This window comes from Lynx canadensis, chromosome D2 (assembly GCF_007474595.2).
Source record: "Lynx canadensis isolate LIC74 chromosome D2, mLynCan4.pri.v2, whole genome shotgun sequence".
NCBI lineage: Eukaryota > Metazoa > Chordata > Mammalia > Carnivora > Felidae > Lynx > Lynx canadensis.
In genome coordinates, this window is record NC_044313.2 from 81983080 (window position 1) to 82002218 (window position 19139).

At 40.8% G+C, this 19139-nt stretch overlaps 1 protein-coding gene and 1 long non-coding RNA gene across 3 annotated transcripts in view; one reads left to right on the plus strand and one right to left on the minus strand.

Moving 5' to 3' along the window:
* The window catches only part of PRKG1 (protein kinase cGMP-dependent 1), a 1158696-nt gene that overhangs the window by 1128342 nt on the left and 11215 nt on the right, over nucleotides 1-19139 (plus strand). For both annotated transcript variants that reach the window (XM_030334044.1, XM_032595293.1), the window contains 3 exons: nucleotides 3661-3800; nucleotides 4716-4805; nucleotides 18807-18948. In XM_030334044.1, the coding sequence (XP_030189904.1) occupies nucleotides 3661-3800; nucleotides 4716-4805; nucleotides 18807-18948 (372 nt within the window). The remainder of the gene's footprint in view (nucleotides 1-3660; nucleotides 3801-4715; nucleotides 4806-18806; nucleotides 18949-19139) is intronic.
* LOC115526772 lies at nucleotides 7730-9430 on the minus strand. The gene is made up of 3 exons (XR_003972752.1): nucleotides 9387-9430; nucleotides 8982-9071; nucleotides 7730-7868 (listed from the first exon to the last, which is right to left on the minus strand). It is a non-coding gene; the product is annotated as an uncharacterized LOC115526772 (long non-coding RNA).

Sequence of the window (19139 nt, forward strand, 5' to 3'; positions counted from 1 at the left end):
CAGTCACTGTGCCGTCAATTTGTTTTATATTCAGCAGAAGGGAAGCAGCATATTCTGGAAATAGCTTGGGCCAAAAAGAGCATGGAGCCAGTTCTGCCACTTGACATCTCTATCCTGGTCTTGGTCAAGATATGAACCTCTCTGGTATTCCTCAGTTTGATGCTCTGAAGAATGGGGATGACAATGGTACCTCAAAGCGTTGCCTAGAACATTGAGAAAAGTCACTTATTGCACTGTTCCTGGCACCTAATATGAGCACTTTAATAATATTAGCTATTTTTTTTAATATATGAAATTTATTGTCAAATTGGTTTCCATACAACACCCAGTGCTCATCCCAAAAGGTGCCCTCCTCAGTACCCATCACCCACCCTCCCCTCCCTCCCACCCCATTATTATCGATGATGAAGTCTTTCTAAAAACAAAACAAAACAAAAATCTCTTCCTCTTTCAATGAAGAGTTGATGTCAGGACTAAATAAAATAACATACACGGACATGTGTGTGCTCCATAAAGGTTAGTTCCCATTCCTCTTGGACATCCCCGAGAGCTTCATTTATTTCCCTGCATAGATTCATCCTAATATACAGTTCAAAACTCTCAAATAGAAAAGTGGGTAAATATTTCTGCCTAGTATACTGGCTACAGTGAAATAAATCAAACATCTGGGTGTGGGTATAACAAAATTGGTAAACATACTAGGGATCATGGAATTTGTTCATTGGAAGGGAGCCAAAGAGTAGTATAGGCTTGGAAATGGAGCCCTAAGTAATGGCCATGGTCTCAAGATGCTAATGGACCCCACAAGCTTGTCGGCAGCCAACTGGACATTATCCTAGAGATGGTGTTATTAATCTAGCAGGCTCTACGGTTGGGAATGTCATGTCTCGGTCATTCAAGGAAAAGGTTGGGGTAAGAAAACATCTTGTAAAAATACAACTGAAAACTTGACGCTGAATCACATAGCTATTTGGCCGTGGATAGTGCCTGTGTAGTGTTGGCACATAAAAATCTTTTCTTCCCTTCCATGCATAATTAAGGGCACTTGGGGACAGAAGGAAAAGACAAAATGCTACGTGCTTGTCATTCTAGTGCCCATTGTTAAGAGATGCACGTTGTGGCTTTGCCAGTGATCAATCGTCATGGCTTGTTGCATTCTTTCTTTGATTCATGCAGTCAACAAATATTTAATAAGCATTTACTCTGTGTCAGGGGCAGGGAATTTAACATATCCCCCATCTCAGGTTGCTTACAGTCTAATGAGAGGACACAGGTACTCATCAAGTAATGAAGAAACTATTGAGTGCATTAGCTTGTGCTAAGAGCTATAGAAAAGAATAACACAGGGAAGGGGGTGGTTACTCTTGGACATAGGCTGGTGTGAGGACACACTGATTAGGAAACATTTGAGCAAAGAACTTCGGGAACTCAGAGGGTCCTCCCGGGAATATCTGTGGGAGAATATTAGGGCAGAACAGCACGTGCAGATAGCCTGGGGCACGCACTTGCTTAATGTGCTCAGGGCCAGTGTGACCCCGGCACAGTGAGTAAGGGGAGAGTGGGGTCCAGACGGTGTAGGACCTTGTAGGCCTTTGTGACGGCTTTGCCTTCATGAGCGAAATGGGAAGCCACTGGGGTGTTTTGAGCAGAGGAGTGACGGGTCTGGCTTTGTTTTGCAGACAACACCTGAGGTACCCTATCCGGCAGAGGCTGCTGGGTGGGGCAAGGGCACAGCAGAGAGGCCATCCGTGACTTCTCATTCGGTGGCCCTTTCTCGCTTAAGGCGACAATAACTCCGTACAGTAGCCCAATGGCATCTTCAGCAAGAACTGGAGCTCAGAGCTGTTAAGCAGTCAGCCCAATGAGGTCAGGATTCGGGTCCAGACCGGGGACCCTAAAGGCAGAGTCCTCTCCTCCCACCCTGTGCGCAAGGAAAAATGTATGTCACTGTCACTGCAAAGAATAATGAATAACGTTTACATCAGGGGCGTAAACGACACAGGAGTCTTCAGTCACTAAACTAAGGCCCCAAAGAGAAAATACGGTTTCATTTCTCCTCTGATTTTTAGTCCTCTGACACAGCTTATTTTTCATGCTGTCTAGATTTCTTTTCGAGGTGGGAGTTCACATTTTGTGTTTTATTATGAACTACAGCTGAATCCGTTTGAATTACGCTCATCTGCCGTCTTCCAGAGTTTCACAGATGGCGTAGACGGCCTTTGTCTGCTTAAGGCGTTTTCGAATATCCATTTTCCTCTCTAACCTGTCCTGCGGATTCACAAATGCTGGCAGCGGACTGGGGCCCATTTATGTGAAGTGTCCTTGGGCCCTCTTCTCAGGCCCTTGCCACGGCCATGCCCTCTCAGACTGGATCCAATCTGTACACGTGTGCCTGAACAGGACACTTAAGAATTTCGCCTCCATGCCGATGAAGCGGGGGGCCAATTCACGACCAGAGGGGACAGCGATACTTGAGCTGAAAAGCGGGAACAGCTTGTCCGTTATTTCCCCCAAGCCTTTCATTGGTTCCAGAGAATTCGGGCTTGAGGAGTCTGTCGCTCAACAGCCCCAGATGACTCTTCTCTATTGCTATTAAGTGATGAGCTCCATTCTCTCTCACTTTCCTTCCAAGTCACCTTGTTGAAGTTTTTTTTTTTTTTTTTTTTTTGTAAAACAGTGAGCACAGACCCGCAGCCAGTCTGAGGAGTAGGATTTGGAACAACGCAAGCCACCGGGAGCCCCGTGGGGTGCGACAGAGGCATGGAAGCAGTGGGGTCGTCCGAGCTCAACCTAGGTCTCCTCAGTTAGTGTGACCAAGCAGTCAGGTTCAAGGTCGGACAGGATGAAAGCTATCCTGCATACGGGCAGAGAAGAAAAAAACAGTTTTCAAAATCTCTTGCAAGACAAAATTGTATTTTTTCTTTACCTTTTTTTTTTTTTTTTTTCAGTGGAGGAAAGGGCAAAACTAGGAGGTAAAACGAGAAGAAATCACAGTATATTCATCCCCGGTCTCAGCAGAGAGAGGGGTCTGTCGCTGAATTTTATTTATTTGTTATTATTTTACTTTTGGGAGAGCGCAAGCAGGGTAAGGGAAGAGAGAGGAGGACAGAGGATCTGAAGCCAGCTCTGTGCAGACAGCGGCGAGCCCGATGTGGGCCCTGAGATCACGACCTCAGCTGAGGTCAGATGCTCAACCGACGGAGCCACCCAGGTGCCCCCATGCCCCTGAATATTATACCCGTAGAAAGGTTTGTTGGCTAGGGCCAGGGGGCAACGGTGGAATGTTCCTACATCTACCACACTCACCTGAAGGGAAATTGGAGAATTTAGTTTTTATACTTATTGGGTCGGAGGAGAAATACTGTAAAAGTACACTCAGCCACATGACGTGATATGAAATAAAATCACACGATGACCATCCAGGACACTTTCCCACTCCCAATCCAGTGGGCACAAAACTCGTTGAGAATCTCCCTAAAATTCACCTGGTCCCGTGGAAGGGGACTGGACGGTAGTTTGCGGCCTTGGGAGGCGCTGTGTGGCTCGGGCAGGGTTTGGGCTGTCACTCAAGTGCTCCGTGTGATTTGGGGATAAGAAGGCACCCTGTTACATTCATGCCCTGGGCTTTTTCTCACTGAACTCTCCCTGCCTGTCGTTAAGGTCCAGCTGAAAAGCGAGGAGTCCAAGACGTTTGCCATGAAGATTCTCAAGAAACGCCACATCGTGGACACCAGACAACAGGAGCACATTCGCTCGGAGAAGCAGATCATGCAGGGGGCTCATTCCGACTTCATAGTGAGGTAGAGACCCTGTCCCCGCGCTCCCCATAGAGACTCAGCCACAAAACCCACCGTGGCCTGTGCTTACGTTACACGCTTTGTTCTCGCAGCACACGTCGTTTTCAATCTGATTTTAAGAAAGTTTTTTTGCTAGACCTGAAAAAAAAAAAAACCCTGAAGTTTGATTCTATCCTTTTTTTTTTTTTTTTTTTTTAAGAGAATCCGATTCTGTGAAAACACAGTTCCCCCAAAGGAGATATCTGAGTTTCTCACATTCCATGTGTGTGCTCTCTGTGACTCCAAAAGCTGGCATCGGCCGTTGGAGCTCGAAAGGCAAAATATCAAGAATCAAACTCTGCTACCTATAATTATTTGAATAGTAGTAATTTCTTGAAGCTCTTAAAAAATGAAGTGACTGTCCCATCTCTGAATTTTCGGAGCATTAATAATGAGGATAATGGGGGAGTTTTCATATGCAGAAAAACCTGTTCTCGGTAATTTGTCAGTGGCCCTTATTGAAAACAGGGTGAGTGCAAGTGAACAGCATAGGAATTTACTACATATCTATATTTGTAAACTGTATCTACTTTATATCCATGTATACGGTATGTTTATGACCACTAATAGGGCTCAAGATTCCATGCTTAAAGCGCCCACCAAATTGGGATTGGAGGAACCCCAAGCGGCCATCTTGGTCCATAATCATGTGGATTAATCCATTTGTTGCAAAGGACAGACTAACCCCCAAAACTGTGTACATCTCGGGACGCTGTTGCCTCCTTTGCCCTATTTGTACACAGATCTCTCTCATTCTTTTAATAACATTTCAAGCTTGGTAAGTCAAGTATGAGGCTGTAATCTGAGCACTGAAAGCGCTACATTCTTTTCAAAGACAGCCATGTTTATAACCTTTGTTTTCTTGTTTGCGATTCACAGACTGTACAGGACATTCAAGGACAGCAAATATTTGTATATGTTGATGGAAGTGTGCCTAGGTGGAGAGCTCTGGACCATTCTCAGGGATAGGTAGGAATTTTAAGAAATTTCTATCATATGTCCAAAAATATTGAAGTCATATTACGTGTTACATATGCTTCTATTTCAGAAAATAAGTGTTGGATATGACCCACTATACATATACGCTTTAGTAAATATGAAACCACATTTTAGATTTGTAACTAATGATACAGGCTTAGTCCAGTATGGAAATGGTACCTAGCAAGGTACATGAAACAGGCCTTTTTTTAAACTTGAATATTAGAATCAGTTTACTATATGCTGAGAATTCAATTCATTGCTGTGACTTGAAGGGAATTAAAGTTACGTTCTACTTGCAATCTGGATTAATTACCAGTTTAATTGCTGTGCTCATTGTCCAGATGGGCAGTCTGCCTTTCCTGACATTGAGAAGTTGTTCTCGAGGAACTTTCTTCTCTGACTTTACACTGCTCCTTGGTTTCAAAATTAATAAGTTTTCCAGCCATCTGTTTCAGGCTTTAGATAATGTTAGGAAAAAAGTAATCCACTTATAGGCAGTATTTCATTTAAACAATGTGATTTAGATTTACCTATTTTTTGCCCTTTTAGGGCAAGTAAAGTTGGCCAAGTTAGTGCTTGTTTCTTTTAATTATGCAGAATTAATTTTCCATCTCTTATTTATATAACTAGCAAACTAAAAATTTATTCATGTCCTAGAAGATCATTACCAATCCTAAATGATTACTTAAAAAAAAAGACCAAAACTTTCTTTCCTGTGAATGAGCTTTTAATCATTCCCTATGAATGATCAAACATTCAAAAGTCATTCTTGTTCTTTTGAACGTTCACTTGTGACATCTTTTTTCACATTTCTTCCCGTCTCACTCATGTTCTCCTTCACTGGGTAACATAAGCCATGCTATTTTTGACCATTTCTTTGTAGATATTCCGGAATAGAACCAATGGGTCTTTAATAAGCTATCTGATTTTATTTTTATTTTGGGGACAGAGAGAGACAGAGCATGAACGGGGGAGGGGCAGAGAGAGAGGGAGACACAGAATCGGAAACAGGCTCCAGGCTCTGAGCCATCAGCCCAGAGCCTGACGCGGGGCTCGAACTCACGGACCGCGAGATCGTGACCTGGCTGAAGTCGGACGCTTAACCGACTGCGCCACCCAGGCGCCCCAAGCTATCTGATTTTAAAGTCTCATTCCTAATTGTGTTCATGTGGTAACTTCCTGTATTTGGAAACATTGCCCTGTCAACTCTTTTTTTTTTTTTTTTTTTTTTTTTTTCCAACGTTTATTTATTTTTGGGACAGAGAGACACAGAGCATGAACGGGGGAGGGGCAGAGAGAGAGGGAGACACAGAATCGGAAACAGGCTCCAGGCTCTGAGCCATCAACCCAGAGCCTGACGCGGGGCTCGAACTCCCGGACCGCGAGATCGTGACCTGGCTGAAGTCGGACGCTTAACCGACTGCGCCACCCAGGCGCCCCACCCTGTCAACTCTTATCCTCATTGCCGTCCTTGTGTATGTCTAGTGGATTTCTTTTTACCTTGTCAGTGTCTTATTACATTGATGATATCTTTCTTAAGATAAACTAGCATACAAGGGATCGTATCGTATTGGCATAAGGGGATGTGATAAACATCTGCACTAAGCTATTTTAGTAATGTTTGAGTACAGAATATATGCCGGGCATTGTGATAGAAGCTGGGGATACAATGAGAAAACAGATGTGGTCCCCCTTCTCATAATTTGTAGGCTGTTGCACAAAGTTAACATTCTGATTCATGAGTTAATGTCTAATTCATCCTAATGTGGTTCTACCTGACCTTTCAACCCGCTAATTTATTGGAAATATCTTCCCTGATTTGCTGTAATTAGAATAGAAGATGTACAGGTGGAAGTAAACATGAAAGCAATAATGAGCCATGTAGGGAAAGGAACTATTTTAAGCTTCTATTAACTTCTTGAACCAGGCAAGAAAAACACAAGTCAGTCTCAAGTCCACTAATGGGGCATGAGACACGCATAGGAATCAAATGTCAATATATATTTTGAAAGAAAATATTTCATGTTTTCTCCCTCTTTCACTTGATTTGCATTTTGTTGGCTCATACATACCAGCCCGGGCTTCTGAGTAAGATGTATTTTGATCTGTCAGGACAACTCAAGTTGCTAGTAAGCAGTTAACCTTTGGAGGAGTGAATAGAGTGAAAGTATCAGTGGTTGGTCCTTTCTCTACTTCCATCAGTGTGCTTAATTTTTTCAAGTTTGCTTACTTATTTTGAGAGAGGGAGAGAATCCCAAGCAGGCTCCAGACTGTCAGTGTACAGCCTGACATGGGGCTCTGTCCCACAGACCCATGAGATCATGACCTAAGCCAAAATCAAGAGTTGGATGCTCAGCTGATTGAGCCAGCCAGGCAGCCCCAGGATGCTTTTGTTTAATTTTTTTAATGTTTACTTTGAAGAGAGAGGGAGACACAGGATCTGAAGCAGGCTCCAGGTTCTGAGCTGTTAGCACAGAGCCTGATGTCAGGGGCTCGAACCCATGAACTGTGAGATCATGACCTGAGCCAAAGTCAGGTGCTTAGCTGACTGAGCCACCAGGTGCCCCCAGGATGCTTTTTCATTGGTTCAGTTTCCTTCCCTTTCACCATCCTTGGGATGCACAGTTGGTGAATTCCCCACAATGTGCTTAATACTACATGAAGCTATATAAAGAGGCATGACCTGGAGAAGTAAGGGCTGCCCGCTTCTTCCTAAAGATGCAGAAGGGCTGAAGCCTCAACATTAAAAGCAGTATAACTATTATATACAAAATCACTTCAGAATCATTATTGTTTGTCTACCAGTGATTCAGCTCCAATTAATATTGCCACTGACTACCTTTCTCACTATTTGTTTAAATTGAGGCTGAAAGTCCTAAAGGTTAATTGTTAGAAAGAACGACAACAAAAAATGACAAGAGAAAAAGGAAAATAATTAGGCTATTAGTCACAGCGTACATGAAAATATCCGTAGTCAAAACAAATCCTATTGTTCAATTCATTCAGTTTTCATTTTCTGTCCCAGGAAAACAGCAGCAGGGAGAAGGTATTCTGAAAGCAAAAAGGAAAGTATTTGAGTTAAGAAACGCTTGTGTGACTATTCTTTACTAACAAGGTGATACCTCTAAGCCTCAGGGATTTAGTATAGGAAGTCTCTAACAGCAACAGACCTCCCCCTACTCTCACCTAGTAAGTGACATGACCACTTCCTGCCTCTTTTTTTTTTTTTTCATCAGCATAGTAAAGGAACCCAGAGCAGTTTTTCATTTGTTTTCAAAAACCTAAGAAGGAAAATAATCCCATAAAAAATAAAATGATACCATATATAAAACAGGACTAGTTGACTATTAAATATTTATCTTTTATCATTTTACTTAGCACAGAAATCTTAATTGTTCCAGTTATTTCTCTGGTTTTATTCTCTATTAGCTATCATGCTTTATCTTCCAGTTTGTGACTGTTTTCCACAAATTCTGTTTCATTCTTTGGAACATGTTGATACACAGTAAGTGTTATAAAGAAGGTAAATATAAAGAATTAGCAATCCGTACTACCTTCTTAAAAGTGTAAGTGGTTAATATGACATTAGTATTTATATAGATGTTATATTATGTATTAATATTGGTATTTAATATATAATAATATAATGAAATTTAACATTTCAAGTGTTAATTTTGAAATACATGTAAGTAGTTCCTACCCAATATCTTAATTCTTTCAGACACTAGAATTTTCAAATCATGCACATTTCCCTTCTAGTCATGTGTCTTCGCAGATGTGTTTTGTAAGCCCGAGAGTAACTTAAATGGCCAATCTCTTTGATTCTAACTATATTGTGGAGGGTAATTATTTAAATTCCATCTGAGATGACATAATGGAGAGTGGAAATCAAAAGCATTTCCAGGGGTCAGGAAGATGCAGAATCAGGGGAATCCTGAACTCCACTCGTCACAGGAACACACCAAGATAACAGCTAACTCCGAAAACAACCTGAGGACGGTTGGAAGAAGCCTTCCCCGATAATCGTGGAGTGGAACCCACATTGGAAAGGGCTGGAAGCACAGAGACACAGTTGGGAACCAAATCTCCTGTGATGGGGGAGGATACCCCAAGCGTGGAGAAGCAGAAAGAGACCCCACTGGGAAAATGATGATCCATACGTACCATTCGGCGTTGAAAAACAGTGGGGCTTAACTTGGCCAAGTGTTTAAAATCAGCTGGGCTTAGGTCCAGGTACTTTAATTCCAGAAGAGCCTGAGGGCAACAGAAAATGGAGTCCCCACCCTTAAAGAACGAGCATAATAAATAAGCTGCCAAGACAGCACAGAAAGAGCGATTTGCAAAGTGTCGGGAAGGACATTTATGTACAGAGTGTGCACTGGAGAAGAAGGGATCTTCAGGAGACTTCTCCCCGGAAAAATGTGCTGGCAGGCCCTGGTTCTCGTCCCTTTCCAGCCTGGCGAGCCAGACACTTGTGGGAGCCAGTGCTAAGCCCTGCACCGATCTTGGCAGCATGCAAGGCCCCAGTCCCACATTCCCTTACAGACCCATCCCATTCAACCTGCTCACCTCAGCCGGCATCCATCCGGAGCGACTGCTGTCCTGGGAGAGAAAAGATAATCACACACACCAGCACACCACAGTTCCAATGGCCCAGCCTTTGAGCCGCCAGCACAGGGGAAAAACCCTGCCCTGTGGTGCACCCACAGCTGTGGGAGAATGACTAAGTGGGGACAGTTTGCCTGACTACTGACCCTGCCCACCTACAAGCCTGTGGCAGTCACATACAGGCCGCTGAACACAGGGACTGAACCTTGCCCCGTGTAAGCACAGAGGGCACGACACGTCATTGCAGATGACTGGACTGAAGGCAGATACGGTTCAGCCACAACAGTAGGGTGCACGCAGCCCACACGGGAGCCACCCCTGAGGCAGCTGCTCCAGGTGACCAGGGGGGCATTGTGCTCCAGGGTACCATGGGAACCCTTCTACACAAGGCCACTAGTGTCCTGACCAGGAAGCATCGCTGACCTGACACATAGAAACAAACATGGAGAATCAGACAAAATGAGGAAACAGAGAAGTACGTCGCAAATGAAACAGAGATAAGCAATATGAAACAGAGATAAGCAACATGATAGAAAATACAGAGTAATGGTCCTAAAGATACTCACTGGACTTGGGAAAGACTGGAGGACTCAGTGGAAACCTCAACAAAGAGGAAGAAAATATAAAAAGGAAGAACTCAATGGCTGAAATGAAAAATACACTAGAGAAAATAAACAGATTAGAGGAGGCAGAAGGACAGATCAGGGACCTGGAGGAGAGAGTAACAGAAGGCAACCAGCTGAACAGCAAAAAGAAAAAAGAATAATACAAAATGAGAATAGGTTAAGAGAAGTCAGCAACACCATCGAGTGTAATCACATTCGCATTATAAGGATCTCCTAAGGAGGAGACAGAAAAGGGGCACAGAATTTATTTGATGAAATAACAGCTGAAACTGTCCTTGTCTAGGGAAGGAAACAGATACCCAGATCCAGAAAATAAAGAAACCCCACGACAAGATTAACCCAAGGAGGTCCACATAATAATTAAGACACATAATAATTAAAATGGCAAACAGTAGTGATAAAGAGTTTTTAAAGCAGCAGGAGAAAAGAGAACAGTTACATACAAGGGAAACCCCGTAAGACTCTTAGCAGATTTTATAGCAGAAACTTTGTAGGCCAGAGGAAGTAGCGTGATATATTCAAAGGGATGAAAAGAAACAAACCTGAAGCCAAGAATATTCTGCCCATGAAGGCTATTATTCAGAACAGAAGGAGAGGTAAAGAGATTCCCAAACAAAAGATAAAGGAGTTCATTACCACTAAACTGTTCTTGCAAGAAACTTTAAAGTGTCTTTTACAATTTCTTGAAGTGGAAAGTAAAGGCAATAGCTAAAAGTAAGAAAAATTATGAAAGGATAATTTCACAGGTAAAAACAAACATATAGTAAAGGTATTAGATCAATCACTTATAAAGCCAGTATGGACGTTAAAACAAATAGTGAAGTCAATAATATCTACAAAACCAAGTCAGTGGGGTGTCTGGGTGGCTCAAGTCAGTTGAGCATCTGACTTCAGCTCAGGTCATGATCTCGTGGATCGTGAGTTCGAGCCCCACATCGGGCTCTGTGCTGACAGCTCAGAGCCTGAAGCCTGCTTCAGTTTCTGTGTCTCCCCCTCTCTCTGCCTCTGTCTCAAAAATAAATAAACATTTAAAAAAAATTTTTTTAAAAACCAGTCAAGGGATACACACAAAATAAAAAGATGGAAAATATGACCTCATGTACATAAAACATGGAAAGGGGAATAAAAACTTAGTGCTTTTAAAATGTGTTCCAACTTGAGACCATTAACTTAATATAGCCTGCTATACACTTAAGATGTTATATATGAACCTAGTGGTAACCACAAATCAAAAACCTTTAATAGGTACACAAAAAAACAGAGACAGAGGAATCCAAGCATAACACTAATGAAAGCCCTCAAGGACAAGGTAAGACGGCAAGAGAAGAAAAAAGGAACAGAGAAGAACTACAAAAACAACCAGAAAAACAACAGATAGCAATAAGTATATACCTATCAATAATTACTTTAAATGTAAATGGACTAAATGTCCCAATCAAATGACACAGGATGATGGAATGGATTAAAAAACAAGACCCATCTATATGCTGCCTACAAGAGACTCACCTGGCTAAAAGACACATACAAGCTGAAAGTGAAGGGATGGAAAAACATTTACCATGCAAATCGAAGTGGAAAAAAAAAGCCAGGCCACCAATATTCATAGCAGAAAAAAATAGACTTTAAAACACAGACTGTGGCAAGAGACAAAGAAGGGCCCCTCCTCAAGATAAAGGGGTGATAAATTGATAATGATCAATCCAACAAGAGTATATAACAAATATAAATATCTGTGCACCCAACATAAAAGCACCTAAATACAAAAAATAATTTTTAACAGACATACAGGGAGAAATTGACAGCAATATAATAATTGTAGGGGACATTAACACCCTGCTTATATTGATGGAGAAATCATCCAGAAAGAAAATCAACAAGGAAACCATGGCTTTGAATGACCTATTAGACCAGACAGACCTAGCAGATTCATACAGAACATTCCACTCAGAAACAGTATACACATTCTTTTCAAACGCACATGGAACATTGTGCGGGATAAATCACATTAGGCCACAAAACAGGTCTCAATAAATTCAGAGAGATTGAAATATCAAGCATAATTTATGACTACAGTGATATGAAACTAAAAATCAATTTCAAGAAAAAATCTGGAATGAACAGAAATATATGGAGGCTAAACAATATGCTAATAAACAATGTATTGTTCAACCAAGAAACCAAGAGAAACATCATAAAATACATGGAGACATGAAAATGAAAACCCAGTAGTCCAAAATCTTTGGGAGACAGCAAGTGTATTTTTAAGAGGGAAGTTTATAGCAATACAGGTGTACCTTGAGAAATAAAATAATATCAAACAATCTAAACTTACAGCTAAGGAGCTGAAGAAGAACAAACAAAGCCCAAACCCAATAGAAGGAATGAAATAATAAAGATTAGGGCAGAAATAAATAGAGACTAAAAAAATAGAACAGATTCATGACACCAGGGGCTGTTTCTTTGAAAAGATAAAACTGAAAAACCTTTAGCTAGACTGATCAAGAGAAAAAGAGGGCACAAAATTAGAAATGGAGGAGAAATAACAACCAACACCATAAAATGCAAAGGATTGTAAGGAAATATTATGAAAAATTATAAGCCAACAATTTGGATGACATAGAATAAATGCTTAGAAATATATAATCTTCCTAAGCTAAATGAGGAAGAGATAGAAGATTTGAAGAGACCAGTTGCTAGCAATGAAATTGAGTCACTAATCAAAAAACCTTCCAACAATCTGAATTCCAAGACAGGATGGCTTCACAGGTGAATTCTATCAAACTTTCAACGAAGAGTTAGTACCTATTCTTCTCCAACTATTCCAAAAATAGAAGAGGAAGGGAAACATCCAAACTCATTCTACAAGACCAACATTACCCTGATTTTAAGACCAGTATTAAAACCAAAGATACTACAGAAAACAACGATAGGCCGATATCTCTGATGAACATAGATGCAAAAACCCTCAACAAAATATTAGCAAACTGCATTCAACAATACCTTAAAAAATGATTTACCACGATTAAGTGGGATTTAGGCAAGGGATGCAAGTGTGGTTCAATACTGGCAAATCATCAATGTGATACATCACATTAACAAGAGAAAGGATGGAAAACAGTCATCGCAATAGATGCAGAAGAGCATTTCACAAAATACAATATCCATTCATGATCAAAACTTCTGGAGTGAGTCTAGAGGAAACATACCTCAACATAATAAAGGTCGTATATGAAAAACCCACAGGTAACACCATACTCAATGGGAAAAAAACTAAGAGCTTTTCCTTGAAGATCAAGAACAAGACAAAGATGTCCACTCTCACCACTTTTATTCACACAGCACTGGAAGTCCTAGTCTCAGATATCCAGACAACAAAAAGGAATACAAGCCATACAGGATTGGTTAGGAAAAAGTAAAACTTTCACTAGTTGCAGACGACATGATACCATATATAGAAAACTCTAAAGAATCCACCAAAAGAAACTACTAGAGCGGATAAATGAATTCAGTAATATTGCAGGAAACAAAATTAATATACCAAAATCTGTTGCATTTCTATACCTAATAAAAAACTAAGAGAGAAATCAAGGAATCGATCCCATTTGTAACCACACCAAAAAGAATAAAATACCTAGGAAAAAACTTAAGATGATACAAACAAATAAAAAGACAGTTCAAGTTTGTGGATTGGAAGAGTATTGTTAAAATGTCCATACTACCCAAAGCAGGCTATAGATTCATTGCCATCTCTATTAAAATACCAATAGCATTTTTCACAGAACTCTAATAATCCTAAAATTTGTATGGAACCACAAAAAGACCCCAAATAGCCATAGCAACCCTAAGAAAGAAGAACAGAGCTGGAGGTATCACAATTCCAGATTTCGAGATATACTACAAAGTTGTAGGCATCAAAACAGTATGGTACTGGCATAAAAACAGAATAGAGGGCCCAGAAATAAACGGACACTTACATCGTTGATTAAAAGCAAGAATATACAGCAGGGAAAAGACAATCTCTTCGAAAAATGGTTTTGGGAAAACTGGACAACTACATGCAAAAGAATGAAACTATACCAACTTTCCAAAATAGATTGAAAACCTAAATGTGAGACCTGAAACCGTAAAACTCCCAAAAGAAAACATAGGCAGTAATCTGACATTGGCTTTAGTGACATTTTTCTAGATTCATCTCCAGAGACAAGGGAAACAAAAGCAAAAATAAACTATTGGGACTACATCAAAATAAAAAGCTTCTGCGCAGCCAAGGTAGCCATAAACAAAATGAGAAAGCAACCTACTGAATGGAAGAAGATATTCGCAAATGATATATTCAATAAAGGGTTAATATCCCAAAATACATGAAGAACTCCTATAACCCAACACAAAAAAAACAATCAAATTTTTAAAATGAGCAGAGGACCTGAATATTCATTTTTCCAAAGAAGACACACAGTGGCCAACAGATACATGAAAAGATTCTCAACATCACCCATCATCAGGGAAATGAAAATCAAAATCACCAGGAGATATCACCTCCCACCTGTCAGAATGCCTGAAATTTAAAAAGACGAGAAATAGCAAGTGTTGGGAGAGGATGTGGTGAAAAAGGAACCCTCATGCACTGTTGGTGGGAATGAACACTGATGCAGCCAGTGTTGAAAGAGTATGAGAGTTCCTGAAAAAAATTAAAAACAGAACTACCCTATGATCCAGTGTTCCAGTCCCTGGGTATTTACCCCCCAAAATGCAAAAACGCTAATGTGAAAGGATACTTTGACTCCTGTGTTTATTGCAGCATTATTTACAAAGCCAAATTATGGAAGCAGCCCAAGTGTTCATCGGTAGATGAATGGATAAAGAAGATGTGCTGTACGTATATCCAATGGAATGTTACTCAGCCATAGAAAAAGAATGAGGCCTTGCTATTTGCCACCACGTGGATGGAGCTAGAGAGTATTATACGGAGTGAAATAAGCCAGAGAGAGAAAGACAAATCCTATATGATTTCACTGAAATGTGGAATCTTGCAAACAAAACAACAAAACAGATTATTCAAAATATTGAGAAGAAAATGGGGATTTCCAGAGGGGAGGTTAGCGGAGAGATGGGTAAACTAGACAAAGGGCATTAAGAAATACAAACTTCCAGTTATAAAAGGAATCACTCACAGAGATGAAAAGTACAGCACTTGGAACACAGTCCATAATACGATGCTGTTTGGCGACCAGTGGTTACGACACTTAACCATGGTGAGCACTGAATAACATAAAGAATTAATCATTACGTTGTACGCCTGAAACTAATACAATAGTTACACTCACTCATGTTTCACGTTACTAGTCAAGGGAAAAAGGGAACTTACCTCTGATGAGAGATGCTTTGTCTTAGTTGCATGTGGTCATTTCAGGACCTGGTTTATGACAAGTGGATTAAACACGGATTAAAGTTGAGTCTATCCATAAGTATACATAACCCTCTGATGCTCTCAATCAGATTGTTATCTACTGCCATCTAGCTAGAATAAAACAACAGCCCATTCCTAGAGAAAGTATACGGGCCTTTTCCATGCTTGTTTTAATTGAAATGACACGCATGTCAAGGCATAATTTATTATTTTGAAGAGCTATTTAGGGCAGTGATTTATTTCTTCAAGCAACTTTCTGTTGAGAAAACAAGCTTTCATTTTTGTTTTAGATCAAATTTGTGTTGTCATTTTCAATTCTAATGGCAATTTTTCATTTTGAGTCACGCTGATGCTATGCTTTGTGACTGCTTTCCAGCAGTGTATTTCAGAATCCACAAATTACCCACATCAAACGTTTAGCGATGAAGCTGTGTTTCTGGTAAATACTTTGTATGCATACATTATGTTGAGTTATCAGCTAACATGGAAACAAATTTAAGATCATGTTTTCATTTAATTTTGAAAACCAGTTACAAATATGCTTATATATGAGGGAGACTCAAAATAGAGTTTTAAAGGAACGGAAACCAGCTTTGCAGAACCCTCCAAGTTCCAAAATGGCTCAGAATCAGAGAAACCTTGACACGAATAAACAGAGCTGTCGAGAACTCAAGACCCAAAGGTGTAGGTTGGTGGTCAGTTCACTTTATGATGAAAATTGGCAGGCAGTAAGAGAGTCATTTTTGCCTGTGCATTTGTGAGAAGCCTAGACAAAATGAAAAGAACGGAGATTAACATAAGACCCTTCAGAGCTGACTCATGGCAGTTAGCCTTGGCAGTGAGAGGCAGCAAATACTTACGTAACAGTGTTAATTAGTTATTACAGACCCCTCATTCCCATCTCCAGAAGACTTCCGACCTGTCTGTATCATTCAGCTTTCCTAGATTAAGACACAGCAGCTAAAGAAGACTGTTTCAGTTCTCAGTTAGAATGGCTAATATTTATCAGGTACCCAGTTGTGTGTCAGACACTAACTCTAAATATACGCCTCAGTTATTTGTATCCTTTCCACAACTCAGTGAGTAGTTTCTATTACAAGCCCCATTTTGCTCAAGAGAACATGGAGACCGAGGGAGATAGAGTTAGTTGCTCAAAAGTAAGCAAGTGAAACACAAATTCGAGCCCAGGATTCTTGCTTCAGAGTCTACATTCCTAACTTACAGCTCTCTCTGATGAATGGGAATCGGTATTAGGATTTTTTTTTTTTTTTTCATCTTCCTGCTAATGGCCGACTTATTCAGAATATGAACATGAATACCTTTCGGCCGAGATTTCGTGAGCAGTTCATCTCTCATGTAAGTGTTCACTTTCCTTACAACATTTACAGTGTATTTGTCCATTTGGTTCCATTGACGAGTGAATATTAAGGAAAACAGATACATTGCTCAGAATCACAACTACAGAAATAATCTCTTCTTCCAGCAGCAACCAAGAATTTGTAGGCTTTCAAAACAGCCCACCTGAGGGGCGCCTGGGTGGCGCAGTCGGTTAAGCGTCCGACTTCAGCCAGGTCACGATCTCGCGGTCTGTGAGTTCGAGCCCCGCGTCAGGCTCTGGGCTGATGGCTCAGAGCCTGGAGCCTGTTTCCGATTCTGTGTCTCCCTCTCTCTCTGCCCCTCCCCCGTTCATGCTCTGTCTCTCTCTGTCCCAAAATAAATAAACGTTGAAAAAAAAAAAAAAACAAAAAAAACAAAAAAAACAGCCCACCTGAATCACAGCTAGACAGTCCCAATACGAGGAAGTAATCAATTTTCGTATTAAAACAATGCATGCAATGTGAAATATGACAAAGCTCTATTCCCTGTACTGTCTTGTTTTGGCTCAGCCATGGCCTTGCAAAGCTGTCCAGTGAGGAAGGACTGGGGTCATATATGGCACTCAGTACCGTTAATTAGCACGCACACAGTTGTATCTGCACACGATGCTCACTACTTACTACAGACAACCTCTCCAGTGAAAGAAATCTGTTGCTCTTGACGGACAAGCATACTTATTTCAGGGCAAAGAAAAACGACCTGCCAGGCACTACCCCAACCCCCTTGTCAAGATGTGGAATTACATAGTGTTTGCTCTGCAAAGGTAGTTCCCAGTCCAAAGACAATTGCAACATACAACCTGTTATTTCCCAATATAGATGCACTTCTCAAGGAAACTTTTTCTTGACCTTATAAATTCACAATTCCGACTTTGTTAAAGAGAGACACTAGCATCTTTGTAATTATATTTAAGATTCTAGGGGCCCCTGAGTGGCTCAGTCGGTTAAGCGTGCGACTTTGGCTCAGGTCATCATCTCATGGCTCATGGGTTCGAGCCCCGCGTCGGGCTCTGTGCTGACAGGTCAGAGGCGTGAAGTCTGATTTAGATTCTGTCTCCATCTCTCTGCCCCTTCCCTGCTTCCTCTTTCTCTCTTTCTCAAATATAATTTGTTTTTTTTTTTTTTTTAATTAAAGAATTTCTTGGAAGAAAAAAACAGCTAAAGTATAAAGTTTCTGCTATGGAACCAAGGAGCTAACCTTAGATCCCAATGTTTTTTTTTTTTTTTTTTCTTCCCTTTATTGTTATTTCATTAAATAAAGAGAGTGAGGACAGAGAGTGTGAGCGTTCTTTGCCAAACGTAAGAATCAAGTTTACTAATCTAAATTCCCTTCCGAGTACCTTTTTCCTTCTAATTATCTCTTTGCCCCATCTTTTCTAGTAAGAAGGCAGTAGTGTGGGACATAGGTGTTATTTCTCTTGCTGGCAAAATTTTGGAAAGCAAGATATTTAGCTTGTGATATATGACTGCGACACAGCATCACAGCTCATTTCCAAAATGGCTCTCTGGAAGCATTAACCTTTTTATTCATGCTCTTATGAACCGTATCTGTATTATTTAGGAAGATTCAAAACCAAGCCCTCTAAAAATAAGTATGACTGCTTTACCAAACCCAACCCTTGGTAGACAGCTCTAAAATAGGATTCGTCTCCTCCCTGTCCACTGCTGTGTCTCGTTAGAGGATAGGGGGGTGCTGGGAAGCTTATAGAAGTAGGTATGATGCTGAACTCTGCCTCGGTGCTTACGGGAGGGTAGAGTTAACTATCTCATTTGTCAGGGCAAAGCATTCCTGGATGTGGTCTTCAAGGGCTTTTGAAAACCCAAGGCAGTACCCATCACATGGCATTTGGCCAGAGGACATTGGTCTCCAGGGTCAAAGTTTGGCACAGGAATATAATGAAATGAGGACAAAATAAATAAAACCCTATCAGAGAAACGAACATCTTGTACACTTTCATTTTCTGTGTCTCAGAGGTTCGTTTGAAGATTCTACGACCAGATTCTACACCGCGTGTGTGGTGGAAGCCTTCGCCTATCTGCATTCCAAAGGAATCATTTACAGGGACCTCAAGCCAGAAAATCTCATCCTGGATCACCGAGGCTACACCAAACTGGTCAGTGCCCTTTACGCACGGTTTCTGCCCCACGGGTTTAAAACCTCTGTTCATAAAGCTGTGTTCATTTCCGAACATTAAAACCTCACTTTTCCTTTGTAAACGCTGTAACTTTTCTTAAGAGCCTATCTTTGCATTACTGCTTTCAACTCTTCTTTCAAGGGATGCAAAGGTTGTAAGAAATTAAATTG